Raw genomic sequence first — 11,426 nt, 5'->3', positions numbered from 1 at the left:
ACATTTCTTAATAACATCATGCTCCACATACAACTAGTTTGTAACATTCATCATAACATGCCCACACTGTCCACATAAATGTTTACATGCAAAGATGATGAACGAACACCACACACACATTGAATTCGACACGTTTCTTTCTTACAACGAGGGCCAAAGGAGATGGAAATGATCAACGAGTCCTTTGAGTATGAGCAATCAAGATTAGATGTGGTTTGGAGACGTTTAGAAGGTATTAGAAGTGATCGGGAATCAAACAATCGAAGTGGGAACAATGTAGGCAAAACTGTCCCAAAAGCTCCTAGTATCGATACAACAAAAAAGTTGTATCGATACAGCAATCAAATCAAAATTTCTGATGCTACTGGATTCAGGATAAGGAAATGGTATCGATACAGCAAAAAGCTTGTATCGATACGGTGACGTTACGAGCAGCGATTTCTGCAGATTTTCAAGGATCAACCCAACAACAAAACACAACAATTTAGGGCACGAACAAGGCACAAAATCAACACAGAAACACATAGATAGAACAAGAAATCCCTACCTCAACTAAGAGAATGAAACCCAACGAGATTGATCAAGCCTTAGCTTTTGAATTTGAAATCCTCCAAGAATACTCCTCTCCGAGCTCTATCCAACAAACCACAAGCTTGAAATCACGTTTAGAGAGTGGAATGGAGGTTGATTGCCATGGGTTTTGAGCTTAAAGGGTGGGTTTTGGTATGAGAGAGTGAGAGAGAGAGAGGTGTCGAGAGAGAGGGAGAGGCGTCGCGAGAGAGAGATAGGAGATGGGAGATTTATCTCCTACAACACACACACACACACAAACCCCCCCCCCCCCCCCCCCCCCCCCCCCCCATATACTAGCATATATGTAAATTGCACAATCACTCCTTCAAATAACAATCTTAACACATTAACCCCAAATCAAATAATTCAATAAATCCCTCATTTATTCCATATTCCAACATTAATCAAGCCATTAAACAAATTCCGAAAATATGGGTCTCTACAGAGTGTGTGGTGACTGGTGAGGGCAAAAGAGAGAGAGAGAGAGAGAGAGAGAGAGAGAGAGAGAGTGGTGTGCACATCCACATGAGATGAGAAGAGAGACACGGAAAGCAAAGGAATAGCGCGCGTGGGATTCTTTTTGTGAAGACCTAGTGGGCTATTAGACTTATTTGAAAAGGATCCCAAAGACTATAAAATTGAAAATTGGGACCGGCCTAGAATTTTCTCAAGGAAATACTCGATGCCCTTTGCCCCGTGCCCATTTTCAACAGGATATTGGTTGAGGCTCAAAATTAAGGAGGCGTTTCCGCTAACCAATAAGGCATGAACAATTTCTTGTTATTTAAAAATAGACCTCGTTACAATAGGTGACTGAAAAGCGATTAAAGTACTATGTGACGGTGTGCACATCGGGCTGCCCATCCTACCCAACCCAGCCCGTTTTTTAATTAGGCCTAATTAAAACAGTCTTGGAAAAAAAACTAAAACTCCAATTAAAACCCCATTTAAAGAAGGAAAAAAAACGTACCAAGTCAAAAGCAGGTTCTAACTTCTTTTTCTTTGATGGTATTGTCACACGAATATGTGGTCCCATTATCGCAACTTGTGTGAGATATCTGAGAAAGTCTAACACTCCCCCTCGTGTGTAGCCCGGAGACACGATGAAGCTGAAGGTGAATAGCTCCCCTCACGTGGTTGAGTCTCCAGCACCTGAGTCAAATTTTCTGGTCTCCTCAATTCATACCTCCACGTGCATCTGGACTGCACGGGAGGGGGAGTGTTAGACTTTATCTCACATCACTCATCTAAACCACTCAAGCTTGGTTAATAAATTCTAGAGGCTACTTCACTTGTTGCCAATTGGTTTTAGGTTGAAACTCTCCAAAAAATCTAATATGGTATTAGAGCTAAGTCCTAGATGGCATCACCTCATGTGGTCGAGTCTCCGGCGCTCGAGTCAAATCTCCTGGTCTGCACGTGATGAGGATTGTTAGACTTTATCTCATATCTCTCATCTAAGCCATCCAAACTTGGTTAATAAAATCTATAGACTACTCCACCTATAGCCAATTGATTTTACGTTGAAACCCTCCAAGAATCTAACATTGTATCAGAGTTACTATATGATTATTAAGTTTAATCAACTGTGCAGAATACGATAAGTACTTTATTTGTTAATTTTGAATTAAAGGTAATATATTGTAAGAGAATGACCTAAGTCATACTTTAAAAATAAGAACCTTAGTAGAACAGGACCTCAAACTTGCTCTTAAATACCCAGAACCCGAAGAAAATATATAAAAAACACCAAAAACCAAAAAGGGGAAAAAATAGAAAAAAAAAATTACAGCACACATACATGAGATGCGGGCAGCCGTTTTCACCACTTTTATTTAGTTACAAAAATTCAAATACAACTGTGCAGCCACGTTGAGCCTACCAAAAATTTACAGATGATGGTGGAAAGAATACAAGCAGCTTCAAAAGTGCATGTCATTTTCCAGGCGTCGATCAATGTAATTAAATGATCACAAGCAATCTTTTAAATATTAGGTTACATAGCGGCATTGATAATACCGCGACATAAGCAAAACTCTGAACCGGATGTCTATAATCCGATGCACAGGTATCTGCCGATAATTGAAACATTGTCACAAGTTGAAAGTTTGGCAAATTCTCACCTAGGAAGCATCTGTGTCTCACTTTGATCATATATTTCCGAATGAATTGAAGTTACAGAAGGATTTACCAATTGCTTGCCTTTGTTTCCGGAAGATGAGGACTCCACCGAACTACCACCAACTAGGGTCCGAGAAGTACGTGACCTATACACCCCTGGCTCAGTCAGTAACTTCTCATTTAGGTTGACCTCTTTCGAAAGCATCACCACCACTTGCTTCATGTCTGGTCTTTGGTGGGAAGCAGCTTGGGTGCAGAAAAGCGCAACTTTGATGAACCTCATTACCTCCTTTTCTGGGTATTCACCCAGTTCAGGATCAACAATGTCTAGAAGCCTCCCTTCTTCTCTCAACTTCCATGTCTGTCAAAACATTTTTTCCCTCAATCAAAATATGGAGTGAATGATTGGTAAATCGTATCTGGCCGTGAAGGGAGATGCAACGTTGCAGTGACTTAATATTGCAGTGCCTCGGCACCACTTTCTTAAGACTTTGGACAATATGTATATCATCATCCTTTCACTTTCAGTTCGAAAATTTTAAGATACTCAACTATAAAAATATCCAGACCCAGTTCAGACAGACGGATTACACCTATAGCCAGTGTGTGAAGCTAAACATCTTAACCCCGCAAGGAGTTAATTTTGGACAAAATACAAATCTGTAGGTTAAACCTTGCCAGCCTCAGAAATGGCATAATTTTAACAAAGTGAGATAATTTCTGCAGCTATATCGGATTCTACCATAAAAGTCTTGTGACGAGAACATAAAACTTTTGGATTTTTTAAATGCCACTCCAACTCAAGCAATATCATTTTCCTCTCTTTTCCCTGTTTTCTACAAAATCAAAGAGACAATTCATAAATTTGCAGCAGCTCAAAAACCTACCCATTCAACCAGAACCAACAGATCCTCCCCGAATGCTGCCTTACTACTACTTCTGCCACTTATTACTTCAAGTACGAGTACCCCAAAACTGTATACATCTGCTTTTTTCGTAAGCTGTCCTAACAAGGCATACTCGGGAGCTAGGTATCCCCTGCAGAACATAAAAGGTGAAAATTTATTTTCATAGTGGAAGCAACAAAAAGAAAAAGAGAAAGATGACAAGGCAACTCAGCACTCTCGCTCCTCTGGTACCTTCACCACCACCATGTCAAAGAAACCAATACCCCATCGGTTATGGCGGGGAAGAGACTGGAAGAGTGAGAAAATTTGGAATTTAAATTCTGGTTTATGTGTGGGAACTCAAAATTAAGTTGTAAAAATTGGAAGAGAACTGTCATGAAATTTAAACTCTTTCTGGTTAGTTGCTCATAAGGTTGTAAATATGAGCCTTCTACCTACACCACTTATCTTTTATGAATAATTGTTTTGACCTTAGCTAAGCTATCCCACATTCTTGAACCTTCTTTGTACCAGATAAGTGTCATTTATAACTTGAATATATGTCCCTAATTTTTCCCATCTAAAAAGTGGAAGAACCTGAATTGGCTCGCAGCCCAAAACAAGCCCCTTAAATGGCTTCTCCTTTGCAAAAAAAGAGAGAAAATAGAATAAGAAGGTATTACAGTTACACTTTCCTCACTTTAGTTGTCTAATCTGTTCGTAATAACTTTCACTGGTATAGGTTATCCTTATTACATCTTGTTCCACCAAAATAGAGCGTGGCCAAATGCTTTTTCAATATGAAGTTAGCTCAATCAATTCTCAACAATATTCACTCTATATGAGTCACAAGCCTTGTATAGATAAGTGACTCAGGTAGCTTACACAGAAAACATTTAGAATAAATTGCAATGAAAAAGCAAGCTCACACTGTTCCTGCCACTCGAGTACTAATATGAGTGACGTTGTCGGGAAAAAGCTTTGCCAGTCCAAAATCTCCTATTTTTGGAAGGAAGCTTCCATCTAGGAGTATATTGCTGGCCTTTACATCGCGGTGGACAATGTGTGGTTCAGCCTCTTCATGAAGAAATGCAATACCAGAAGCTGTACCCAAACAAATAGCAGCCCTGATAGGCCAATCGAGAGCAACACATTTACCTTTTGAACCTGAAATTAATGGGCTTAGAAAAACTCAATTATTCATTTGACAAGCATGTCTGTGTGTGGCAACAAACTTAATGTGTAGAGACATACTCACAACAATAATCCAATTTCACGTACGCCGATGAATAATGATAGACAATTCATGGAAACAGAAAGTATATAAGGAAGCTGATTGCTTTCTTCCTCATATGCCCCGAATCCTGATTGGCAGGCGGTCAATTTTAATTTATACATGCCATCTATGTAGCACAGATATGGACACGGATACAATGGAGACACAGACAGGGATATGGGACACGGCGATTCTCAAAAAATAGGGACACAGACACAGCAAATTTGTCTTAATACGGAGTATAATTTGTTCAGTTATGCAAACATATATTATAACCAATAAATATTTAGGTTAGGACTCCTATAGAATGCAATATCGACCGATGGTGAATGTCTATACTCAAACAAACACATACGGTTTAGATTACACTTTTGCCCTAATACTTTTTAAGTCATAATTTAGTTACCCTGAAGAAGCTTTTAAAAATTATAAAATATCACCCTGGCGTGTCACCCAGCATGTCCCACCATTAAAAATATTATAATTTAATGGACATGCCACATGGTGTGTCCTATACGTGACCACGGCGTGTTGCGTTCAACACAGATGCGGCGATCTCTAAGAGTATCAGTGCTTCATAGCATGTCATTGACTTTTTTCTCATCTCATGTTTGGTACTTGTGCTATATTCTTAAGAAATGATTTTATGCAAGCTCTATTTTTCCTTTTTTGTCCTTTACTCAATTCAAACTAAGAAAAAAGTCACTTCTCAACTAATCTCAATACTCTGGGAATTACCAAGTAGTGCATTTGCAAGGCTGTTGTTCTCAAGATATTCGTAGACCAATATCCGATGACTTCCTTCCACACAACAGCCAATCAGTTCAACAAGGTTAGGATGTCGGATGGTTGAAATCATATTAACCTCAGTCAAAAATTCAGTGGTCCCTTGCTTCGATTCAGTGGAAAGACACTTGATGGCTGCATGAGTGCCATCCCTTAAAACTCCCTGAAGTTGTACACAATGATTTCCAATAAGTACCAAATTGCATTAGTAGATAGTACAGGCATCAGAAATCCACTTTTTAAGTGTAAATATATTCATGTTATTGGCTTGCTTTGCTTCTCTTTTACAAGTGCAAGGAACTATATAGTGAAATGATACAATATAATTTCCTTTTACTTACCCTATAGACAACTCCAAAACCACCTCCACCTATTCTGTTTGATGGATGGAAGTCCCTTGTCGCAGATCTCAGTGAATTATAGGAAAAAAGCCTCACATTGCTGGTGGCAATCTCTAACCATGAACAATCACATACAATACAGAAGCATGTCAGGAGATTGCGCAGTAAATTAAGGATGATCTTCAAAAAGATATTTCTGTGACAACAAAAGGGTGAAAGTTAATGCACAAACATGAACCTTACAGAACTTACGGTTAACAAAGGTTAAGAAAAATCTTTAGCTCGAGAAAAGGTAGGTGACTTTCACATATTATAGAAGCCTGATAGGTGAAGGAATGAAAAATTTGATGTTGGCTAATTACCTATTCAACCCATAATTGTATTCCTAAACTAAATATAAAAATAATCCCAACCGTCCCTGATGGTATCCGTAGACTCGAGCTCAATCCATACATAAAGAGGAAGTGTTGAACTCTAAAAATGTCCTTAAGATACATGTTGCCCGAATAAGATTACTGAACTAATCCAACTATTTGAACGAGATTACCAGAGACATTAGGTAAGCGGGTTCTTTTTGTTCATAGTAATCACATTCCCATTCTCACTAAAATTAACAGGCATTGAAAGACAGGCGCTCAGTTGGGATGGCAGAATCTTGAGTATGAATGCGAATCTGATGCCATTATAGCATGATTCCTACATTCGGATAAGACCGGGATAGGAATGCGATTCTTGGTAACATATTCCATCAAGAATCATACAAAAAACAAAGGAATTGCCATTCCATTTCTTTGCCACACCAAAATTACTAGTGCCACTCCAAGATTCACTATTTGCCACACCGAAAATTACTATTGCCACTCCACAAACTATTATTGCCACACCATTCCATTGCGGATGAGAATGACTATTCCTAAGTATAACCAAACTTAGGATTGGAAAGAATTCAATCTCATTTCTTCCAATTCCATTCCATTGTCAATTACATTCCATCGAGCCAAACATACCCTAAGTGGGAATCTGGACCCTCATTTACCCCATGGTAATCTTAAATTCCTGGATATTGACTCAACAAATTTGCAAAATAAATATTTCCTGAATACTAAATTAAACCAAACACTGGATGGAATTACTTCAGGTATTGGATTATTAGGAGCTTTTTTTTTCTTTGGTAAGTGGAGTATTAGGTACGGAGTATTTGTTTCCTTGTAAGTATATTTTCAGTTCTCCCCAAGATCCTAGTCATCCAAACAGAACCTTGATGAAGTGCCTGGACAATAATAAATCCTGATATTATTAACTCATGTCAACGGCTGCTATAAATTAAAATTTCAGAGACAGCCCAAAAACACACCATTAAACTTCAAATTAAGTAGTCAGCAAAATTCAGGCAATAGAAGTTCCTCATTCCCGTCGAACAACTCTCGAATCCAGCTGATAAAACTGGCCCTTTGATTGCATGCTTACATTTTACAAACCAAAAAAATGAAAAAGAGAAAGAGAATCATCAATCATCTCCTGACCTTGTGTTTGCGTCTCAGTCTTCTGTTTACACAAACTGAATGCGCCAAAGCAACTGAAACTCATAGCTTTCGCTCACAACCACTTTGATAAGTCCTTCGCCACGAAAAAAAAAAGAAAAGAAAACTAAACCCCTAATCATATTTTCGCTCCATTTCAATCCCTACCCAAAAGCGAAACCCTAGGTGGACCTGAAATGGTGAAGAATTAGATAGGGAATTGGGAAACACCCCCAGTAACCAAAAAAGACGTAATTGGATCTAAATATATGTGCAGGTATACATACCCACGGCTGGAAACAGTAAGTAGTTTTTTTTTTTTTTTGCTCGGCAACAGGAAGTAGTATTAGTAGATGGGGATTGCTTGATCGTGATTTTGGGATTTTCACAATTGAGAAAAAGCGCGGCCATTAATGGGGCAGAGAGAGAGGGGGAGGGAGAGAGGCTGGTTGGGATGATTTTGACTTGGGGGATTACTTTCTGTTGAGCGTAGAACAACAAAGTAATAGGTTTATCCAACAATATTACAACCGCGCATAAACACTCACAAACAAACGAGAAATGCCAATTACAAAGAAAATAGTAAAGAAAAGACCCTTCAAACGTACATAAATGGCTCAGATGCACTGCACAGTACATCTGAACTGTTCATGCGCTTTAAAGGTCTTTTCTATGTTTATTTTTTTTTGTCTCTGGCACTCCTCCAAACAAACACATAAATACTTACACGCATACATTCACAAAGGAAGTGGACCACGTACACATTGCATTCACTCACAGAGTCACAGTGAATGTGTGTAAATATTTGTATGTTTGTGTCTAATTGTTGTAACTAGGGGTGTGCAAAAAACCTGTAACCCGACCAACCCGACCCGACCCGAAAGGTCTCGGGCAGGGCCAAACTTGTGGTTCGGTTGGGTACAAGTTCATTTTCTGTAAAAAAATCAGATTTCAATTGGGGTTCGAGGTGGTGTGTTTCTTACTTGACCAAAACCGATCAATTCATATAGATTATTTTGGTTTTGGGTGGACCCGACCCAACCAAAAAATCGGGCTCGCAGATGGTTCTTACTACTTGATCGGTTCGGATGCGGGATCAAAAGTCGGGGGTCAGGGCCAAACCCGACCCACCCGACCCGTACACGCCCCTAGTTGTAACATTGTCCCAGTTTCATAGGGAAACAATAACCATGACAAGACCTTTCTCACAATTTTCTTCACATTACGCACAGAGTATTTCCGAAGCACCAAAGAAAAAATTATAATCAATTTCCATTGTACCTTTGTTTGTGCTCTCAATCATTAATAAGATAGGACTACTTTTGAATTCAAAATATAATCAACGCTTCAGATTTGTCCTTTGCATAAATCTTTACCTTTTATTCTACAAAATGGCATGCCCGTAAATACTTAACATTTTTTGAGCATTCTCAATCACACATTTCCGTACCTAATTTGGAAATCTGATTTCCAAACCCCCTCTCTTTCTCTCCATACCTACCTATGGAATTCAATGTTTTTAGTAGAATACATGCTTTCCATAATGGAACGTTACAAACAATTCTTATTAATATTAAGTAAAAATGGTTAGGCACGGGAATGAATTGGAAAGCATCAAATTCAGCTAAGGAAACAATTAATTGATTGATTTCAAATTTCGAAATGAATTTGATGCTTTAAGAAAGCTCTCAAGATAAGAAACGAAAATAGTTAGTCAGCTAATTTTGAATTCCAAATACTTTTTAAGTGAAATTATACAATAGTCTGAAAATACCCTACGTTGTACTCTGGATCATTTTACAATAACACATTCTTATGGAGTCTACCACTAAGTGTATGGACCCCATAGAAGCGTGTGAGACGTGTGGTTGTAAAATGGTCTGACGTACCACGTGACGGTACTCTCGAACTATTGAATAATTACTCATGTTTCAATTAGTATACACTATGGAGGGAATAACTGATGTGTAAATTTTAAATTTCAATATAGCATTTTAAAATTCGAAACTGTGGATGAAAAGGTTTTAACTTTCAATACAATCTTAGTAGTAAGTAAAACACCCCTAAATTACTGGGTAACATACCACTTTTTCATAAAAAATAGTTGTTGTATATGAGATTTTTAAATTATAACAAACAACTTTTCCATGAAACAATTGTTGTATGTGAGATTTTTAGAAGTTCACAATTTTCTTCAAGTGATCTTCACCATTTTCCAAAAACTTGAGAGGTAAGGATTTATTTCTCAATTTTGGGTTTAGTTCTAAGAGTTGGATTGATTGATCAAACTCGACAATCGTAATCAACTGTATTGGTAACAAAATCTATTGCCCTTTCTATGATATCTTTTTTCTTTCTGGTTAAGATTTTCCCTATTTTCCTTTGTTTGGTTGCGCATTGGGCGAATCATATTGAGGTTGGGCGTGCAGATGAGCAACTCATGATTTCGTGATGTTTTCAAGAAAAAAAAAAAAGAGAGATAGATACTTAATCTGAACTTTTTTTTAACTAGAACTTTTTTCTTTAGGCCGTATTGAAAATTAATTTACCCATGTTTGATGCCCACTACCTCTTATATCATCTTTTGTACTCCCTCCATATCAATTTAAATGCTCCTTACGGAAATATGTGCAATTTCAATTCATACTTTAATTCGGTGTAAGAAAATAAAAAAATAATATGTGCTAATATTTATTTTTTGGGTTCAAAGTTGCACGAATTTTCATAGGGAGCATTTAAATTGGGACGGGAGAGTAGTATTTACCTTCACAATAATGTTAACGCACCCTTTTTCCTAGCACACAATCAGATTATGGACTACGTTGGTTTCATTTTATGTATATCGTATTTTTCTGTAATTAGCTTTGATGGAATTTATTAGATCGACCCTATTTGACTTCATTGAAAAAATAGAGTTTGGGAGGAGTTGGGTGTGCGGGTGAGTATAATTATTAGGGAATGATACTTTAATTGTACTGCATTGTACTTTCAGGCACGGACAATTACTAGATTTTCTTCCTACTTTTTTGGGCATACTTTGTTAATTGGGTGTTTCGATTTTATGAAACGTTAATTGAGAGTTGCTGGGTTTGATTTGTATTTCATCTCTAAACCAAGGGTTTTCTTATCCCATGAATGATGATTTCTACAATGTTAAATTTTTTTTTATCATACTATGTCGATTGGGTGTTTAGATTTTCTGAAACTTTATGGAATTGTTTTTCGAAAAGTTAAAATCGTTGGTCAAGGGTTGAAATACTGCATGTGAGCACATAATTGATTGCTCGAGCCGTGCTTGAAGGCACATGCATACACTAGTTAATTTATAAGCTCTGTTTGAAAAGGTTTTTATTTTCAGTTTTTGATATTTTTTTGAAACAAATAGCATAAACATGTTTGTTATTGTTTTTGTTTACAAAAATATATAATCAATTCCACTAGTTTACAAAAATTCTAGAAACAAAAAAATTATATTTTCATTTATTTTGAAAATCCTTTCGGCAGCCCAAAAAATAAATAAACAAAAACTATTATGGTCATCAAACCTGTTTTTGATTTTATTTTTTAATAAATAAATAAAAACTCATTTCTTATTTTTCATAAACGAAAAACAAAAAACTAACAACTTTACCAAATAGAGTCTTATTTGTATCCTTCCAATTTTTGCTCTCACAAAATTTTGACAATATGAAATATTTTTTGAAAATTAATATTCACATTGTCTTTTTTGTTATTAACACTTTTTTTTTTGTCTTTTAGCAAACATAATATATACACTTTCAACGTTAAAAAATAAAAAAGGGAGTGTGAATAACAAAAAAAAAAAAAAAGTGAATATCAATTTCCTCCTTTTTTTTTTTTTAAGTCGCTAATAAGTAATAATGTCCGCCCCAAGTGAGATTCGTGATCACCTCACACTCTC

The 11,426-nt window shown here is 37.0% G+C and overlaps 1 protein-coding gene across 4 annotated transcripts; it reads right to left on the bottom strand.

Annotated features, from left to right (window-relative positions):
- Nucleotides 1-2,348: 2,348 nt before the first annotated feature.
- LOC131323131 (cold-responsive protein kinase 1-like) lies at nucleotides 2,349-8,052 on the bottom strand. 4 transcript variants are annotated; one of them, XM_058354771.1, is made up of 7 exons: nucleotides 7,850-7,969; nucleotides 7,792-7,815; nucleotides 5,985-6,095; nucleotides 5,596-5,806; nucleotides 4,511-4,748; nucleotides 3,582-3,732; nucleotides 2,349-3,055 (listed from the first exon to the last, which is right to left on the bottom strand). In XM_058354771.1, exons 1-7 carry the CDS (start codon nucleotides 7,913-7,915, stop codon nucleotides 2,693-2,695), a joined length of 1,164 nt encoding a protein of 387 aa, XP_058210754.1. In that variant the 5' UTR covers nucleotides 7,916-7,969; the 3' UTR covers nucleotides 2,349-2,692. The 4 variants fall into 4 exon arrangements, with proteins under 4 accessions (XP_058210754.1, XP_058210756.1, XP_058210755.1 ...); XM_058354773.1 differs by lacking the exons at nucleotides 7,792-7,815; nucleotides 7,850-7,969 and adding exons at nucleotides 6,532-6,680; nucleotides 7,508-7,781; XM_058354772.1 differs by having other exon boundaries at nucleotides 5,985-6,097; nucleotides 7,508-8,052.
- Between the last annotated feature and the right edge of the window lie 3,374 nt (nucleotides 8,053-11,426).

The sequence above is a fragment of the Rhododendron vialii genome, chromosome 4a, assembly GCF_030253575.1.
Source record: "Rhododendron vialii isolate Sample 1 chromosome 4a, ASM3025357v1".
Lineage (NCBI taxonomy): Eukaryota > Viridiplantae > Streptophyta > Magnoliopsida > Ericales > Ericaceae > Rhododendron > Rhododendron vialii.
The sequence above is the reverse complement of the archived record's forward strand: the minus strand, read 5'-3'. Positions and strand labels throughout refer to the sequence as shown.

What these genes read in the sequence shown, in the direction of transcription:
- LOC131323131 (XM_058354770.1), bottom strand. Translation starts at nt 7,915, where the DNA reads ATGGCCGCGCTTTTTCTCAATTGTGAAAATCCCAAAATCACGATCAAG. An exon ending in CTTACTGTTTCCAGCCGTGG is followed by an intron (nt 6,098 to 7,791) that starts GTATGTATACCT and finishes GTTCATGGTTAG; the next exon opens with AGATTGCCACCAGCAATGTG. An exon ending in TGTTGGTTCTGGTTGAATGG is followed by an intron (nt 3,056 to 3,581) that starts GTAGGTTTTTGA and finishes ATGTTTTGACAG; the next exon opens with ACATGGAAGTTGAGAGAAGA.